At 53.9% G+C, this 18,794-nt stretch overlaps 4 protein-coding genes across 4 annotated transcripts; 1 reads left to right on the top strand and 3 right to left on the bottom strand.

Moving 5' to 3' along the window:
• Positions 1-1,258: 1,258 nt before the first annotated feature.
• Positions 1,259-3,999, top strand: CCOS01_04607 (uncharacterized protein; the record flags this gene model as incomplete). Its single annotated transcript, XM_060452788.1, has 2 exons — positions 1,259-2,502; positions 2,556-3,999. The coding sequence occupies 2 exons, from the start codon at positions 1,259-1,261 to the stop codon at positions 3,997-3,999; spliced, it is 2,688 nt and encodes an 895-aa protein (XP_060316746.1).
• A 2,362-nt stretch (positions 4,000-6,361) lies between these two features.
• CCOS01_04606 (ATP synthase complex subunit H) lies at positions 6,362-7,250 on the bottom strand (the record flags this gene model as incomplete). The annotated part of the gene is made up of 3 exons (XM_060452787.1): positions 6,362-6,633; positions 6,995-7,079; positions 7,224-7,250. 3 exons carry the CDS (start codon positions 7,248-7,250, stop codon positions 6,362-6,364), a joined length of 384 nt encoding a protein of 127 aa, XP_060316745.1.
• A 1,275-nt stretch (positions 7,251-8,525) lies between these two features.
• CCOS01_04605 (uncharacterized protein) lies at positions 8,526-10,353 on the bottom strand (the record flags this gene model as incomplete). Its single annotated transcript, XM_060452786.1, has 4 exons — positions 8,526-8,903; positions 9,017-9,864; positions 9,916-9,963; positions 10,098-10,353. Coding segments are annotated over 4 exons (1,530 nt in total), but the record flags the coding sequence as incomplete, so codon positions are not given.
• A 6,050-nt stretch (positions 10,354-16,403) lies between these two features.
• On the bottom strand, positions 16,404-17,972 carry CCOS01_04604 (uncharacterized protein; the record flags this gene model as incomplete). The annotated part of the gene is made up of 1 exon (XM_060452785.1): positions 16,404-17,972. The coding sequence occupies one exon, from the start codon at positions 17,970-17,972 to the stop codon at positions 16,404-16,406; it is 1,569 nt and encodes a 522-aa protein (XP_060316743.1).
• Positions 17,973-18,794: the final 822 nt, after the last annotated feature.

Here is an 18,794-nt window from a genome sequence, read left to right as displayed (position 1 = left end):
TGCAAACAACTGAGCCCATTCCCATTCTCGCTCTATCCTACCGTGGTCTAAGAGCTTGCTCACTTGACTGCCCCCCCCCCCCCCCCCCCCCCCCCCCCCCCCCCCCCCCCCCCCCCCCCCCGCGCCCCGCGCGGCCCCCCCCCCCCAGCACCTCCCCCTCCCCCCGCCGCCTGTCGGCGGCTGTGCCCCCCGCCCCCACCCCCACCCCCACCCCCCCCCCCCCCCCCCCATTCCCCGGCGGCACACGTTCGCTTCGTGTAGGCGCCGGTGGCAGGCATACCTGAAGCTGACATTTGCTCCGTGGACCATGTCGTGAGTGAGGGCGATATACGACGCATCAGTCCAAAGCCCTGTTACACCCCCCCATCCAGCACTCGCTTGCACATGCAAATCACCGCGTACCCCTCGTCCCATCCCTTCCTCTACCCATGTTCACCTACCTACCTTACCCGAACCCTTCGTTCGGTCGCCAATGCGGTGACAAGAACTAGAAGATGGCAAATAGAGGTGTAGGGACGCGGGGGCCGCCATGGCCAGGACGCCAGAGCCAGTCCAAGAGCCAATGCTGCAAGAGGCTTATCAAAGTTGAGAAGCCTGACTCGTCCAACAATGGTCCAACGACCAAAGTAGGAATAACCAGTCATTCTTGCTCTAGTCAAGTCAGCATTGAAGCTCTCCCTGCACCTCGCGTCGTCTGAATGGTTTCCCCTCTTCCTCTTTCCCCTCCGCCCGCCCAGTGTCCTTGCCCCGCCATTGCATTTACTAAAAACCTCCGATCCAAGGCCTTGACTAGTGTTCGAGGACCTATGAAGACGGGGCGTCTTCGGAACAAAAAAGTCCACTTTACTCATGTTTTCTATTTGACGGCTCTTCCCTTTTGGCCCTTTGCATCATCCCCCCCCGAACTGCACTACCTACCTACCCGGCTAGCTATTGCGACGGCATCCTTGCTTCCACCCCCAAGCCCAATAGAGGACGAAGAGAAGAGAGAGAAAAATTTACCCGTTCTTTTCCGCCAGAGGCACACTCGGAGGGACGCACACAAGGCAGAACTCCTCCCTACTCCGCCTCGCTTCAATTCTTCGTCCTCACCACAAGTACCCAAGTGTGGTCATGGTCTTGGCAGCCGTCATGAGCTAGCTCTTCACTCTAAATTTTGCCTCCGCTTTTCGCTGTGTTGCTCAGCGTGTCATCCCTCTGTTTCTGTTGTCCAACCCACGATTTTCCCTCCTCCGCGCATTATCCGCCACAATTAAAGATGAATCTCACTGTTAACCACCCCAGCAGGACTCCCGCGGCCGCACCTGACGAAGATGGCGCGGATCAGATCGGCTTTGATACGCCCCGCTCCGGGGTGGCGACCCCTCAACCCGACCTCCATGACAAACGCCTGCCGGGCATTATGAGCTACTTCGGCCAGGTTCGTACAGATTCTTCTCACAATTCTGTATCTGCCCCTGTCGCGTCGGATCGCAATCGAGGACAACCGCTTCCTGGTCCCTCAACGAAACAAGTCGAGACGGACGGGAAGGCTTCTCAGGTCAGCTCAGTGGATGCTGTGCCCGGTGGCGATCCTGAACCAACATCCCCATCACTCCCCCACCCCGAAGAGCGGCCATCATCACCACACCCTTCATCCATGGCACTGGTTCAGACACATCAGTACCCGACACCGCCGATATCCAGACGGTCGTCGGCGGGACTTTTGAAAAGAAGTCTGTCGTTGCGATATGGAGAATCACGGTCCGCGGCATCCTCATCTGCGCGACCGAAGCTCCAAAGAGGCGTCACAGATTACCCGCAAAAATGCCACAGCCTCACCCTCATGTCCCAACCTTCAAGCATCGTCACAACTTCAGTTGTGCATGCTTATCACATATCAAACCCCAGTCTCCACAAGCCCATCACACCAACATCCCCCATTACTTTCCACGTTGGTTCAGCGCAGAAAGCCGCTTCCCTTCACAGCTCTTCGTCAGTTGATCAGCTCAAGAAGCTAACACAGTTTGCGGGATTCAAGAGCGGTCCACCAACTCCTACAAGGGCGCTTTCAACGGCGCAGCCCTCTCAGGCTGAGGAGAGGTCAACCTCCAAGAGAAGCAGCAACGAGACGGTCCCTCCTAGCGGCGTTCAGACACCCATCCGCCGCGGTACCACCGGCGCTCAAGTTCCCGCTGCTCGCGGCAAACTCACGATCAAGATCGTTGAGGCCAAGGGCTTGCGACGTGCCAAGGACCCTTACGTCGTAGCGGTTTTTCAGAGAAGCGAGCTCATCTCAGGAGGCCCGCGCTCCGTCGAAGAGGAGGATGACGTGAACCTCCCGGCCCCCTCCTTTGGAGGCATCCCGATTCAAAGACAAGGAAGCGACTCAGGCCGCCCGGTCATGTCTATTCCTATGCGCAGCCGCCAGAGCAGTAACACCAGCATTTCCGATTATAACACATTCCGCAACCGGTCCCGCCGATCCTTCACCAGTCCAAAGTGGGACGCCGAGGCAGAATTGTAAGTGGGCACACTGATTGATGTACTTGGGTTATTGGCTGACTTTCCGGCAGTGATGTTGTTGATTCGAACATGCTGGTTGACATTTCCGTCTATGACCACACCGACAAGGGAGAGGAGTTTTTGGGTCAAGTCGATTTCCAGGCCAACAGGGACTCCAGCAACCCAGTACGTGGCTGGTTCCAGCTTAAGGGACACGCCGACACGATGGCGGAGAATGCCCCTACAGGAGAGATTTACGTGGAAGCCGTTTACCAGCGAACGGAGAGAAAGCACTTTGGTCCTGAAGACTTCCAGATTCTTAAGTTGATCGGCAAGGGTACCTTTGGACAAGTTTACCAGGTCCGGAAGAAGGATACCGAACGCATTTACGCCATGAAGGTTCTGTCCAAGAAGGTCATTGTTCAGAAGAAGGAGGTCGCCCATACCGTTGGTGAGCGCAACATCCTGGTTCGGACAGCCATGTCCGACTCGCCCTTCATCGTGGGCCTCAAGTTCTCCTTCCAGACGCCATCAGACCTCTACCTGGTCACTGATTACATGTCTGGCGGTGAGCTATTCTGGCATCTCCAGAAAGAAGGACGGTTCGATGAGCGCAGAGCCAAGTTCTATATCGCAGAACTCATCTTGGCCATCCAGCACCTCCACAACAACGATATCGTTTATCGTGACCTGAAGCCAGAGAACATTCTGCTCGACGCAAATGGTCACATTGCCCTTTGTGATTTTGGCCTGTCAAAGGCCAATTTGACAAAGAACGATACCACAAACACATTCTGTGGCACAACCGAGTACCTCGCTCCCGAAGTTCTCCTCGACGAGTCGGGATACACCAAGATGGTGGATTTCTGGTCGCTGGGAGTTCTAGTCTTCGAGATGTGCTGCGGTTGGAGTCCCTTCTATGCGGAGGACACCCAACAGATGTACAAGAACATCGCCTTTGGCAAGGTCAGATTTCCTCGGGACACCTTGTCACAGGAGGGTCGCAACTTCGTGAAGGGCTTGCTCAACAGAAACCCCAAGCACAGACTTGGTGCGACGGACGATGCGGAGGAGTTGAAGCGCCACCCATTCTTTGCCGACATTGACTGGGACATTCTGGCAAAGAAGCTCATCACACCTCCCTTCAAGCCCAAGTTGACCTCTGCCACAGACGTGTCGTACTTCGACCCCGAGTTCACCAACGCGCTTGATAACAATGGCTCACTTAATGAACGGGCCGCTGCTTTGTCCAAGGGATTCGCTACATCGACGCCCCTTTCGCCCTCTGTGCAGGCCAACTTCCAGGGCTTCACGTTTGTGGACGAGAGCGCTCTCGACGATCACATGAGAGATAAGGGCCGCTATGATGACGAAGAGATGCGTGATTCTCACCACCAGGACGATGACTGGGATGACCTGGAGGACATGAACCAGAGAGGCAATCGCATGAGCGGCATTGTGCGCACAACCACCAACGAAGAGCAGATGATTGGTGGTGGTCACTTTGACGTTTAATGACTTCATGCATTCTGGTTTTTTTTTCCAAAGGTACTTCTGGGTCATTTGTTTTTGGGTTCTATTTTGAGGACAAAGAAAAGTTCCATCACACACAGCCTTTTCTCTCTTGCAGAAGCAAAACACGGTCATCATCATTACGAAGTCAAAAAAACGAACATTCATGGATTTCAGTGCATAAGGGCGGTCAAACCTTGCATGTGATCATTGGGCCCGGGGGGTGTAATCGGTACATGGCGTTTTTGGGCTGAAGCGATGAACATTCGGATTCCTGATCGGCCCCTCAGACTGCTGCTTTTCATGCTAATCGAAGAGCTTTTACTTACACGATACAAACAATAACTACAACAACGACGATAGGCCTTGACGAAAAGGCTCTGCATACCGCTCGCTGATGCTGATGCTGGTGACCTTGATGCCTTTATCGGAAGATGTGGTTGTTCTACATTCCCACGAGTCGTTGCCATAGGGAACATCCGCACATCAGATATGAGGCTGATACACAGGCATCGCTGCATTTTGGGAGGATGTGTTTTTCACGAATGGAGTGGTACGAAAGGAAAGGAGGGGAAACTAGTCTTGCCTATAGGATATACTGCAATTTTGCGACAGACGTTCAGCGTTTGGGGCAATCTTATGGTCCATGGGCTTGGAGACTGAATCAGGGGGGGGGGGGGGGTTTCGAAGGATGCCTAGATATCCAACAAACAAACCCTTATATCGGTCATCAAGAGCCATGCGGTGTATCGAGTGGTGGATGGTACCGATGAAGAAAGGAGGGGCCGTCAACGGAAAGAAAGTGAGAGAGGAAAGCGATCAGCTCTACACAAAACCGTCTGTAATACTGCTTAATTAGCTTCAGCTACATTTGACAAAAAACCATAAAGGACGCTAGGTTCTCTTGACGTATCCTTCCAACGTGATTGTGTTGTAGTGACGCCCAAAACTACCAATAGATGATATAACAACGTCCCTGATTGACACACAAGTAAGGGTCACTCTTTCTATCACCACTACCTTTGTTCTTGTGTCTCTGCTATACCTTTCCAGCGAATAGAACAGTCATGCTGATGCCGCAGAAGCTTCCCCCTCCTCGATGCGACTCGCTGCCGATGCGGCCTGCAGGTGTGGGAGTAGAGGAAAATGAGTTTCTGCATGGTACTCGAATCCACAGATGGGCTGGTCGTATGCCCGGAAGGTTGTGCTACCAACTGTCAACCTGGTAGCTGTATATACGTAGACAACGGAGGGATGCATTCTCCAAGGTGTAAGATGCCAAGTCTGTAGCTACCATACTGACAGTATGTATTTCCCTCGAAGAGTGTGGAATTTGGTAGGTAAAGACAATCAAGAAAGGGAGAGTAGTGACAAAGGATAAGGATAGCCATCAAAAAGACTCATAAAGGTTAAAGGAAAGGAAGGCAAAGTAGGCGAGAAAGGCAAGCAAGGTTAGGTGGCAGACAGTAAACCATCCCGTCACCCCCTCTCCACCTCTGGAAATGGTAGCCAGCATAATCGCTGTGGATCATTCATCGTTTTGTTGTCCCAGGAACACTACGCGAACCCACCTCAGTGTGCATTGAAAACAAGACCCCGTAGCACAAGGTAGATGACTCTTTTCCTTTCGTCCAGGGAATCTTGGTGGAAGCAATTGGCGGGGGTTCCGTCGAGTTGTGTGCGAGTTGTGTGTTGAGAAATTACTATTTCCCGGGTATCAGAGGTCTTTTGATAAAGGGCTCTCTTCCGCCTGACGACGGTTCTGTGTGGTGGTGGTGGTGGTGGTGGTGGTGGTTTTGGCTCTGTTCGGGAGATTCCGGGTTCCCCACAATGTCTTCACTCAAGACTCAGAGTCAGGTATGCGGTCCGTTTTGGAAAGCAATAGAGTCATTTGAATCCAGTTGGCATGGGAGCTGCCGGAATATGGTGGTTGTTGGTCGAGGACGTCCAGGTAAAATCACACATGATTGGCATGACCCATATACACACAAGAGGGACCAAGGACGTTGAAGCGCATGCGAATAGCATTCCTAGCCAGCGAGGTTTAGTTGGACAATATACACGGGATTACCACCTCCCAGCACACCTTTCCCCTCGTTTCTAGGGTTCCTCTCTCTCTCTCTCTCCTTCTCTCCTTTCCTCTCAATCACAAAAACACGTTTCCCACTCCTTTTGGTCGGTTCGGAGCAAGCGGCAAAGGTTACAAACCCAGAAGCCAAGGTTGGAAAAGCACTTTTCCCTCCCATCACTTGAGGATTGATGACGATTTTTATCTTTTCGGCGGGGGAATCCGGGACGGTGTGGTTCGTTTTGAAACTTTTTTGTTTTCTTTTCCAATAACGGTTTTGCACGTCGCCGAAGCGCTCTAGTGGTGAGGCTCCTCCTCGTCCTCCTCAATCATGAGCCAGTCGTGCTTGACGGGCTCGCCGTTGGCGGCAGCAGTGGCGTCCTGGCCCTCGACCTCGACGGCCATGCTCTCGTACTCCTTCAGGCTGGCGGCGAGGTCGGCCTCCTCGGGGGACTTGGGGGTGGCGGGGATGGAGAAGGTCTGGACTTGGCCCTGGGAGTCGGACTCCTTGATGGGGGTGGGCTTGTAGGCCTTGAGCTCCTTGAGGTAGAGCTCCTGGACGAAGTCGGCTGTATCGGGGATTGCAGGTTAGTGAAACGGGATCGGAGCAAGAGTTTTTGGGCGATGACGACAGCGACGGCACGGAAGGAAGAGGGAAGGAGGAGCGAGCGATGGGCGAATCGGAGAGATAGAAGGCCATTAACCGGCGTAGGATGGTCGATGCGAATGTAATGGACGACGGGTATGTTCAAGTGGTTTGCGTGACCGGTATCGTTATCCGACAGCCAGGCGCACTCCCCAGCTTCGGAGCTTGGCCTCCCTTTGGCGGCACCGGCAACCCGAGATGGCCAACGCTTTCGCATCGAACGCAACCTCGCTCTTCCTCCTGGGGGGCAATTGAAATCGAAGACGGGAGAACTATTGACGAACCTCTGCGGGAGACGGTGGGAGCGATGAATCCCCTCATCTGGACGGCGCTGGGCCTCGCCAGCCGAGAGACAGCCGAAGCGGCGCGCTGTTTGGGCAAAAAGTCGTCAGTTTTTTTCCTTGATTTCCGACCGACGGTCCGCGCGTCCGAACGGAGGCCGACGCCAACAGCGACAAGACAACAGCGACAACATCATCATCACGACAACGGGAAGAGAGAGGAGAAACGTACAGTGGCTCTGGACAATTGGACGAGCATCTTGATATGTGGGTGGTGGCTGGCTCAATTGGGGACACCGGGGGGGATGGGGGGAGGGAGGCGGACGACGGGTGGTTGAGGGTTTTGTACGGGATGGGACAGTAAAAAGCTGGAGTGAGCCGGTTCAGTTCTGGTTGGACGCAATGATTCCCAGCCGACCGCTGTGATTTGGATGCCTCAGGTCTCAGGCGTAGAACTTGTCTGCCTGTCTTTTGCTGCCTTTCCCCACTTTCCCACGTCCTTCCACCTCTCACGCATTGCTGCAGCGGGTCGGGGAAACAACAAGCGGAGGCGGGTGGACTGATATCACGTGAGGAAACGACCGATGACACTTTACCGTACGCTGCCCATCTTCTTTCTGGTACAGATCTCGTCTGGAAGGTGACTACTAGCTGGGCGAGATGTGGTCATTGGGAGTAATTGACAGCCAAGAAGGAACGGTTTCGTCAACTTCCCCCCTCCACCAAACCATCACCGCCGACATCATAGGCTGGCACTTAACGCCGGGCACACCTACCAGTACGCACCAAGAGAGTTCGAACTGCCACACTTTGTTCGGACCAAGCTTGGCCTAAGCTCCTCTGGCGATCCGGGCTAGCTCTCTCACAGTTGCGACCAATCGACTTTTTGGTGCATGACCTCATACATCCATGTCTCTCATACTCCGTCATTTTCGTCACTATCAAGAGTGTTTTTGCTGTTGTACGCTGAGCTCGAAGTCGAGCCAGGTCGCCAGTCACTCATTTACCTTGCTAAATATCTGTCTCGATTGATCCAGTTGCTTTTGTTCTAGAGACAAGCGACAAGATATTGCAGAAGTGTGTTGATGGAAAGATGTCTTTCTCTCTCTTACTTTCCGGCATATTTATAATTTCCTCGTCGTTGCTCACCCTGCTATACTACCCGTGTTAAATTAGAAGGGAAGGACACAACGATGCGTACAATGAGTCGAGGGCTCGTGTTCAAAGCCTGCAAGGCTATCAGTCACACACGCGAACACCAATGGCTTAGATCAAGTGACCATTATTGCATAAGCTATCATTCAAGAAACCCATCACCAACAACGCCACAAACTCCGTGCTCTACCCGAGTTGCCGTGTCTTCATACTACGGCCCAGATCTTTCGTAGACGTGGAAAGGTCGGCACACTGCCACCTGTGGTATAACGATTACACAAAACAAATTAGAGGCTAATCTCTGTATCCCATATGGTCTTTTCCTCTGTATTCTTGCCGTCGTCCATAACAAACCCCGGAACCAAGCTAGGCCGAGCGCTTATTTCTTTTGGCGGTAGGGGATGCGTTGCTGGGAATCCGGAGACTCGTGGCTCTGCTCGCGCTTGACGGTGTTGCGCTTGGACTTGCGCATCTCGCCCCAAACGGCGGATCCAATCCACGCAACGCCGAGAATAGCAGCAACCACGGAGTACGCAATGACATAGGCCCGAGATGAGCTAGCGAGCTCGAGACCGAGACCACCGTTGATGATGCCGAGAATCATCACAATTCTGCCGAACCAGATGTGGACGTGGCTGATAACACCGCGGGTCTGGAACTTCTTGTAGTAGGCGTGGTGGGCGTATCCGAGGAACGGCTGCACGGCCAAGAGGGCAACAACTACGGTACCCAGGAGGGTATGGGTTTGCGCAAAGAGCTACGCGGTATCAGCACTGCGATCCTGGATGTCTGGGTTGTGGAGGGTCTTGGAAACGACCCGAGGGAGTACAGTCTCCCGGTTCACGAAAAAAATGAAAAAAAGCAACTCACATAACCGTTGTCGCGAGCATAAGCGTAGCCAGTGCCGAAGCCGGCCCACATGAGCAAGAAGGCAACCGACTGCCAAGCAGCGTGAGCCATCCACTTGCCTATCAAGGGCATGAGGATGGCTCCGATGGGGTAAAGGGCAACGAATACGATCGTCATTATGATCCCGTGGGCGAGGAGGACCTTGGACGAGACACCACCGCCTCCATTAAATACAACACCACCGCCGCCGCTGGTGGAGCCGCCATTCCCGCTGCCACTGCCGCTGCCGCTGCCGCTTCCGCTGCCGCTTCCATTGCCACTGTTTCCCGAGGTAGTCGTGAAGGGGTTGCTGTCGGTCTGGACTGTCGCCTGGGTCAGGTCGAGGTTGAAGTTGGTGTGCTCGTCGTGCTGCTGGATGCTCTGACTGGTGCTGGCAGAGTTGAGGGCGCTGCCCGACTTCCAGGCAGCGACCCAGGAGCTGGAAGCCGAGTTCAGGGACATAGAACCACTGCTCCAGGACGCGCAGTTGGTGCAGCGGACGTTGGCGACCATGTTACCGTTCACGATACCGGAGCCGCTGAGAAGCTCGAGGGTGGTGCTTGACGAGAGGGTAGGCATGTTGTGGCCGCGCGCAGTGCGAGGGCTGATAGTAACGTTGCCGTTTCCGTCGGCGTACATCAGGAACATATTGGCGTTGGACATGGACGAACCCGTGCCAAGGGAAATCCACTGGTAGCTGGTCGGAGCAGACATCTGAAAGTACATGTTGCCGCTGCCGGAGCTGGACGAAGCCGCCGGGACAGCAACGCGGAAGCAGACATCAGTATTCGGGCAAGCCTGAATAGCGTCGGCGGAGGCTGTCGCCGCATCTGTCGAAAGTGTTAGTATCGGTGGTCTGGGAGGGATGGCTCAAGACATACAGAGCGCGGCAGCGATAGAGGAAGTTGTGAAGGCCTTCATCGTGTTCGCTAGCAAGGCGCGTATATCGTGGTTGTTACTATTGGTTGTGTTAGTTCACATCTATATGAAAGCTATCATGGAGGCCTCAGAGGACCTTAAATCAAAGACAGCGGGATGGAGTGGGGGCCAGGATGTGACGCACATATTTGGTGTGTGTTGTGATATGCAGGGAGGCTCCGGACTGAATGTTGGAGTGACACGGCAGTTGGAGTCTGGATCGAGTGTAGAAGGGTGGGAGCTCCGGGGGTTCTTATGAAGATGTGACGGACGCGCGACGGCAGTCCAGCTCCGTGGTAGTCGATGGCGGAGATGTGCAGTGCGGATGCCAGGTTCAAAACGGCGAACAGAGAGGGGCCGGAGCTTTCACCGTGGCTTTGCTCCCTTTGCCAACCGTTTTGCTATGATTTGCGTCTATTGGCATTTGCTCTTCTTTCCCCACGTCGTTTTCTATGAGATCTTGGCGACATCTTCATACACTAGCACAAAGTCATCCCGTTTTTACTTCTCGAGTCTGTTCCGAGAGTCAGGCCCTGGCCCATGCCTTTCCATCCTTCACGCCCACCCACTCATTGGTTGCTCTCGGCTTGGGGGAGTGCGGGCAGTGAGAGTCGACTTTCTCTGACAGGTCCAGCCACGCAGGGGATGACCCCTGGGGCACTTGTAACCGACGCATAAGTTGGCCGGCTGCAGGCTGTATCGGAACACTCTGCTACCAGGTATCATCGGTGATTTTTGTTGAAGGCGCTCTAGAGAAGGCTAGAGATCAGCATGTGTCTGGCGGCACATCTTGGCTAACACAGCCACGCAGATGAGGAGCTGCTGTCGGCTTGATAGTACATCTAGTAGCTTGGTAGCTTCGCGTCGTAGAGACAAATGGCCAGCCATGGGGGGAAACTGAGAGTTGGGCCCACGTCGACGGACCCGGTCGGTTCAACACGTTCCCCGGGCCAGTAAAGCCTAAAAAATGGGAAGAAGGACTAATCAGGCACAGGCTCCCCAGGTCGTAAATTTGACTCCTTGCAGCGTGTCTTGGATGCGGTCTACTCTCTTTAGGGTGTCAGACACAATTGGAATGAATATGATTGGGCAAAGAGATTAGCCCAACCCCTGTAATACCGAAGGGGAAGTCCTTGTCCGTCCGGGGGCTGCTGGAAGAGAGCATCTGGTTCCCATTGAGTCCTTGACCGAACCTGCTGTGACAAAGTGGCATGAATAGTTGACATCTACAAGGTAGTCAGTGACGAGTATGCCAGAGAAAGTTCCGCTTGCTCGCCCAGTGAGGGAGTCGCAAATTTGTGTGAACAATCAGATGCCATCTAGAGCATGGCCGTCGAAGGGTCCGGGCCGGGACCATCCTGGCGGGAAGCACCAGAGTTCTACGCAGATGGGACTAGTGGGTTGGCAGGGTGTTTCTGCTGGTCCTTCTTGGGGCCGTGGGCAGCCAGTTGTCCGGCACGAACTCTAACAAGATGAGAGAAGAGGGTAGGGGAGTACCTGTAGCCCTGGCAGGCGAAGAGAAACTGCAAACGAAACGCCTGTCGTTGATGGCTCTCGATACCCTGCATATGCGCGTGCGTAGTTTGCTGAAAAGGCAACGACCATGCTGGGAAGTTGGAAAAAGAGCAAAGGTCAAGGTGAACAGACCAATGGATGTGCTTGGCGGGCTCAGCCTCCCGGAGGCAAAAAGATGCCGCGCGGGTGATTGAGGTGTCTGCTGCCATAAGCCTTGGTCAGAAACAGTGTTTCTTGGGATTGTCCGTATTACACAGTAGAGGGCAGAACTATCGGACATTGGAGCGTGAGAAAAGCATACGCAAGCATGTCATGTTGTTTTTCTTGGCTTGGACCATGGAGGGCGAATTGAACCAGAGGAAAGACAAAAGATGTGGAACGGAGCACCGATCGCTAGGGTAAGCGCACCAAGCCGCGCCTTCGGGTTGCATCCATCGTCACCATGCGCCTTGTCCAATACTGTGACGGCTGTTGGAAAGCGCATGATGCACTTGGTAGACCGTAGAGACAGCCCGAGATGCACCTACTACGTACATGTTGGCTGAAATGTTGTGTACGTACCTCACAGTTGTACGCTGATAAGGCACCTCAGCATCTCATGTGTTTTCAGGTACCCAGGTAGATACGTAGTGTGTTCACAGACTTCCACTCCCAAGTACCTTTCACTCACGGCAGGATCAATCCAGAGCTTTGCTTCCATTCTCATGACGCCCACCTGCTTAGAATATCCGGTGTATCGAAAGGGAAAGTGCCTAGAACACGCAGCGAGACCTGTGCTCAGTCGGCACCACTGAGGTACGGCGATTCGAGATCTGTGCTCATCTACAATCTCCCAGCATCATAGCTGATCACTCTCACGACTCACAACATGCGCCTATAGCATTCTCGCCAAGTATTTTCAGCAGGCTTGCTGACGATGTACGTTGTTGCCAAGGAAGGGGCTTATCTGACGGCAGCCGCAGCTTTCGGCATTTCCCAACATCCCCCTGCTCTTGCGTCTCAGCCCGATGCCTTCACTGTCACCGAAAGGATGGACAATCCTATTTTCGCTCCCGCGAGGCCTCACTCTTGGAATGCTTCGAGATCCTATCGTCGGTCAAGGCCCATCATCCGCTGCCCGAGGAATGCGACCCTTCCGATGTCCAAACACGTGTAAGTCGGTCTCTACTGAACCATGTGGGTGCAAGAAAGGCTCACGGACTGGTGAAGCCTGCACACCAGATTTAGGGAAGCAAAGGCGATCAAACCGTCCAACTAAGCATCCGCACACCCGTCCCGATTTGCCAAATCTTGTCACTAAGACGGCACCAGTGGCATAAGAAAGATCAGCACCGACGCAGGACGCGCAATGCTTCCATGTTTTGTTCCATTCTTGCCCATTGAAGAAAGCGGACAGAGTGCTGAGAGACGGGCCGGAAGGATAGCAGATCGCCGACAGTGGTCGATATCATCAGTCTAGACCATGCTAAACGCTACTAGGATAGCTGAAGCTACCAAGCTCCTTGCCAAACTCGGAAGGATTTGATCTTGAGCCTTGCGATCCGCCCGCTCTCGACGCCATGTCCAGAAGATGAAACTTTGCTACTGCAAGGTATGAGCTCACAGCAATACAGTTCCGTCTTTTCGTCCGACGTTGAGCAGGCAATTGCCGGTTCCTGCTGTTCCTTGGCTTAGGTAACGATGCCTTTCAATCCGAAATCTGCATTCCCAAGATGACTGTTGTCTACTTTGGACGGTTGGAAGTCGTGTCATTCGGATGCGGCGCAGCCCTTCAACATCTGCAACACGGACAAGTTGAGATACGGATACCGGCTGACTTGCAGGCCTGTTTGTGTCAAAGCTGCAAGCCCGAATTCCGTCTACGGCCAGTGATGGCCGAGTATTTCTCAGCAGGTCACAGACAGCACACAAAACACCAAGGTGCACAAATTCAAGAAAACATTGAATCGTACATGGGCGTTGCCAGTGTAGAAACCGAAAGCAGCTTCAAAGTTGCGTCACTTGGTGTGGCTCAGGGATCTACCCCACGCTTCAACCACATCGCCAAGCCAAAAGCATCCCAATGGCTTCTGCTTGACAGCACTCGTCACATCTAGTATATTCACGGGATCGATCTGCAATAGCCAGTGAGGGGGCCCATAGGCTTGACTTGGCGGGAATCTAAGCATCACAGAGTCGGACTTACACCCATCAACTGCGTTTACACCCTCGCAAAACACTGCCAGTGTACTCCCAATATCAACTGGACGTAGACCTTCGCAAAAAAGAATGGCCCAGGAGCTTCCTGGTCGCTGGAGCTCGAATAGCGTTCGATACAATAACGGCATGGTTGATGCGCCCAGTACTGGATAGTGTCAGATGATGATGTGACAAGACCGCGAAACCATGAAGGCAACTCGTTACGACTTGCAAGGTTTTTTCCAAGAGCAACGGCGGCCAGCTTCGCCATGCTGTAAAATCAATCCCAGCCTGTCGCGACGCCGCCAGCGAAACTCAAATCCCCGATGATCTCTATTTTGCTACTCCGTATCATATCAACCTGAGCTCACAGTGAACACATCGAATACTATGGGCTCCTCGCGACGATCTCGATGACCCAATACGGCAGCCGTTACCGGTGTGGGGCCGAGTGCGGGGCTTCACCTTGCCGATGGGAGGTTTTTGCTCCCGTTTCCCAGGTTGACCAACAGTCTTACACAGCAATTGCACTAAATGGGCCGCCCGCGAGTCGGGGAAAGGTCCACTGCAACGCTGAGCTTAGGCGATGGTGCAACTATCATCCCGCGCCGTATATGAGTTGTTCCGGAGACCTCCACCTCCGCAACCACCACGGCCACGATTTACTCATAATCCCACGACATGCTGTCTAGCCTAGTGTTTAGGGCAGAGCTTGTGGAGGCTGAGCAAACGTCAAAAGCAATTTCGACTCCAATGGCCCACGAGCAGGCTAGCCGACTACCTTATTTCTGCGTTGGGTCAAAACTTCTCAGGACAATGTAACATCACGGGTCCCAATCCCCCGGTTACCTCAGTCTGTATTCGGATTTAGACTCTGTTCGATATGGCGCCCCGGGGTCCGATAGTTCCGCTCAATGCGCCGGCTCTTTCGACCGCTCATTTACTATTTTCATACCCTTTCAACCGCGTAGCTTTCAAAGCTCGACCATGAATGCTTGTCACCGCCAGATTCCAGCTAGATTCACCAGCAGCGGCCACTCTGCCCAGGACCCCAGGTTACTGCAAGCTGGGTCCAAGCTTCGTTGGGCGCAAAACATTTCCCGTTGACTGCTGTCAGTCAGGAGTGAAGCGGGTACGAGTTTTGCGCAAATGACGCCAAGTTCTATCTAGTCTCGCCCTGTTCTTCCACAAACCCAACGTGGTCAATACTGCCCTGCCTTGGTGATACTTTGTCCGCCAGGTTCAAACGGATTGCCAATAAGTGTAACCATGGATCTGGTTTGCGCTATACTCTGTTGACCTTTCCTCAGTCGTCGCGCGACAAGCAAGAAAGGGACGATTGGCAAAAAACATTGCAAAGAGAGACTTCCAGCATCGACGACATTGCAACCATCCGATATTGAAATCATCAGCATCGCTCAGAACATGGCCCTCGGCCCCCTGGCTCATGAAACAATTCGCACACTTATTTGATGCCAAAGTAACGAGATCCTTCATTATGCAGCCCGGTAGTCAGAAAAATGCCCCAAAATGCATCGACAACATGCTCCAGATTCTCAAGGCCAGCAATCCGATGTCCTGGGAATCACCATATGCACCCCTCCCTCCACGCGGAGCAGCATTTTGGACGCCGGAGCATTCGGGTTTTCGTTGTTTGTTACTTATCATCTGCGCAAATCGATCCTGGAGGATGAAAATCTGCTGTATACCGAAACCTCTCGAACTTCAGGGAAAACCCGCCCGGGGCAAGGTAAGCAAGGTAACGCGACCTAACGTATGATGACTTCGGAATCGGGATGCAGTGAACGCTACAAGCTTATACCCCATATCACTGATTTACAATATACCACGATCGGCCTCTGCCACAGACTAGCTTCTAGCTTGAAAGCAAGATTGAGGACATCACCAGCGAGCCTGGCGTAATCCCATCTTTTTTACCTTTCTCGGTGTCTTTTCTTGGTGTTTTTGTGTCCCGTAAGGAAAGGATGAACAGACTTCTACCCTTTAGTCAATATCCCGACTGACATTCCTTGTCTTCACCGTTTACGAAATCCCCCCGGCGTCTTGGTCTTGGAAATCTTGGCAGCTAGTCATGGCTCTTTTCGGTTTCCCGAACGTTCAGATTACCGCCAAGAAGGTCCCAGGGCTCTGGGACCCAGGCCAGGCTTGAAGGAGAATGCACACCTTCCCCCCCCCCCCCCCTTGAGATCCGCGAATTTGCCAAGCAAGCGCTCGCGCGCGCGCGCGGTTGACTACGGAGTCCAAGAAAAGTGCCAGGACCAAATCCCAGCCACTGAATTGCAAAGCAAACTGAAGCTTGGCGCGATATGCGCCTGTCGCCGAGAGTAATTGAAGCAGGGGAGGAGAGAAGCAGGGGCACGACAAAAAAAGTCAACCAAGAAAAAACTCGTATGTATTATCGTGACGATGCTTCGCCCAATGACTACCAAAGAAGGGGGAAAAGTATAACTACGGACTAGTGATGCGCCAGAAAAAAACCAACAACAGAACGAATCTCGATGCTTCACTGTTCCGTCGCTCATGCACCGAACGGGGCAGTGAAGGGCTAGAAACTCTCAGTGCCCAAGGATAAACGGACTTTGCTTCTCTTCGATAACTCCGTACTGCGCGCGTCCATTAGCCGCGCCAATTCACACTGAGGCTCCTAGACTTTTTCCCATGCCGTTCGCCTAGCACTCCCAGATCTCTCTATACTCTTTCGTCTATCTCTGCTGATGATGTGTACGAACAATACAATCTAGACTTCAGTGGTGAATCGAAACGCGTGGCTCTCCAACATGCTGCTCGACGCAACAAAGCTGAAGCCGCCAAAGGGGTCATCCTCCTTGGCCGACATGGCGCTCCATGGGTCCTTGGCCGTGATGACAGGGCTCAGGGACAAATCGGTGAACTCGGGCGCAAAGTTCTCGGCGAGCTCGGGGTCGGTGATCATGGGCTGGATGGGCGGCTCGACCTCTCTGGCCTCGAGCTTCTTCCAGTCAATCTTTCTGAAGAAGCGGTGGCCCTTCATGATTTGCAGGTCCTTGGGCATGTTGGCTCCCAGACGCTTCTTGGGATCCTTCTTGAGCAAGCGCGTCAGGAGATCCTTGGCGTCGGGGCTCAGGAAGTACGGCATGACGAGCTTCTGCTTGACAATGTTCTGCTGAATCTTGGCATGGTTGCCGCCGCGGAAGGGCGGGTTGCCAGTCATCAAGTCGTAGCCCAGCGCGCCGAAAGACCACCAGTCGACCGCCTTTCCGTACTTCTGTCCCTGGATGACCTCGGGGGCCATGTACTCGACAGTTCCAAGCATCGAGTTGCAGTGGTCCTCTGAGGTATCGACCGCGACTTTGGAAAGGCCGAAATCAGTGAGCAACAGGTGGCCCTCAGCGTCCAGCAAGCAGTTTTCGGGCTTCAAATCACGGTACACGACACCTAGGGTGCTATGCAGGTGCGAGATGGCGAGAAGCATCTCCGCCATGTAAAAGGCAGCAACGGGCTCGGCAAACATCTTTTCGGTGCTCAGGTGAGTGAACAGCTCTCCACCCTGGCCGTACTCGAGAATCAGATACAGCTTCTCATGGTCCTGGAAGGCGTAGTAGAGCTTGACAACAAAGGGGTGTCGGTTAACCGATTCAAGGATCTGACGCTCCGTCTTAGTCTGTTCGATGAGCTTCTTGTGCACAGTAAGGGAAGCCTTCTTGAACTGCTTCTGAGCGTAAAGCCGGCCGGTGTTGCGCTGCTTCACAAGAAGCACGGTACCGTAGGTTCCCTTTCCTAGGCATCGAAGGGGATCAAAGTCGTCGGCCGTCATCTTACGCTGAACATCCTTGCTGCCCTCGATGGGCACAATGTGGCCGTTTCGCTCTCGTACGCTCTCGTCGACGTAGTCATGCTCCAGGTTGACCTCATAGCTCGTAGACCCGGTCTCAGAACGCTCGCTGCCAGCCTCACTCTGACTGCCGTCCTGGCTCCCGCAGCGACTCATGACAGCACTGCTGATTCCCAGCCCCTTGGAAAGGCCGCCATGGCCGTTGCTGCCGTTGAGGGTCAAGGTGCTCGTTCGGGAAGAGTTGTCGAGGCTGAGAGGCTCCATCTGCAAGCGCAGCTTGGCGATGCCCGAGACAGCAGGGGAGGATGCCCCGCGCATGTTGGGGCTACAGTTGGCGCTGACGACATCGTCGATGAGGGCAGCGCGGCCGGAGCGCTTCGCGGAGAGAGGCGGGGTAGCGCAAACGCCGTAGTCGGAATCCTCATCGCCGGAGGTGACGGGGGTGTTTTGAAAGCCGCGCACCGTGTTCAGTGCGGGCGTCGCCTTGGCAATCATGGCTGGGTTGGTGGTGGTGGTAATTTACGGGAAAGACTTTAAGGTGGCCGCTCCGTGTAAAAGTATGGGTTGCTCGTGAACGAGGGGCGCGCGTCGGTGTCCCGGTCGCGCCCTATACCAGTAGTGGCCGTCACTTTGGTAGGAGGGTTATGGATAAGAGTGAAGCACGGAGATCGTGCCTCGTCGTCGCTCGGGGTCGTCGCGCGGGTCAGATTCGTAGTTTCTCTCGAGGTTTTGGTGGCTCGGGTTTCGGCGCATCTGGCGGCGGAAGAATGAGCAAGAAGTGATGTCGTAAGTGTCGTTTTTACTAGGCATTGGTGTTTAATCGGGTTTCTTGAGTAGTCGGTCAGTCAACAAGGCATTTTCAGAGGGAGGAGTGGTTGCATTCACCAAAATGGTGTTGTTGAAGAAAGGGAAAGGAGAAAGGATCAAATGGAAACAGGCCGGCTCCAAGGTTTAACAAATTCAAGAAAATTCAGCCCGCCCAAGCCGTTCCTCCTTCGCTCGGGACAGGCCACCCACAGGCTGGGTACAGGGGGTTTCGGCGTAAGGTAGGTACAAGTGGTAGGTACAAATGACAAGTACCGTAGTAAGACAGTGGCGGACCCAAGGTGAGCGGACCAACCAGAGGGCCAGGCCATGTCAGCCAGCGACCTGAGTGACTTTTCATTCACATGGCTGTGGGCAGCGGACACTTTTTTTCCCTCCCACCTTTCCACTTCCCACTTCCTACCCACCCAAAACCACACCAAAATGACCGAAAGTGACCAAAAGCACCGCACTTTGGAGGGGGAGGTGCGAGGGGGAAGTGTGGATCCACAG

This window comes from Colletotrichum costaricense (genome assembly GCF_030867565.1).
Source record: "Colletotrichum costaricense strain IMI 309622 chromosome Unknown Scaffold_4.1, whole genome shotgun sequence".
NCBI lineage: Eukaryota > Fungi > Ascomycota > Sordariomycetes > Glomerellales > Glomerellaceae > Colletotrichum > Colletotrichum costaricense.
The sequence above is the reverse complement of the archived record's forward strand: the minus strand, read 5'-3'. Positions and strand labels throughout refer to the sequence as shown.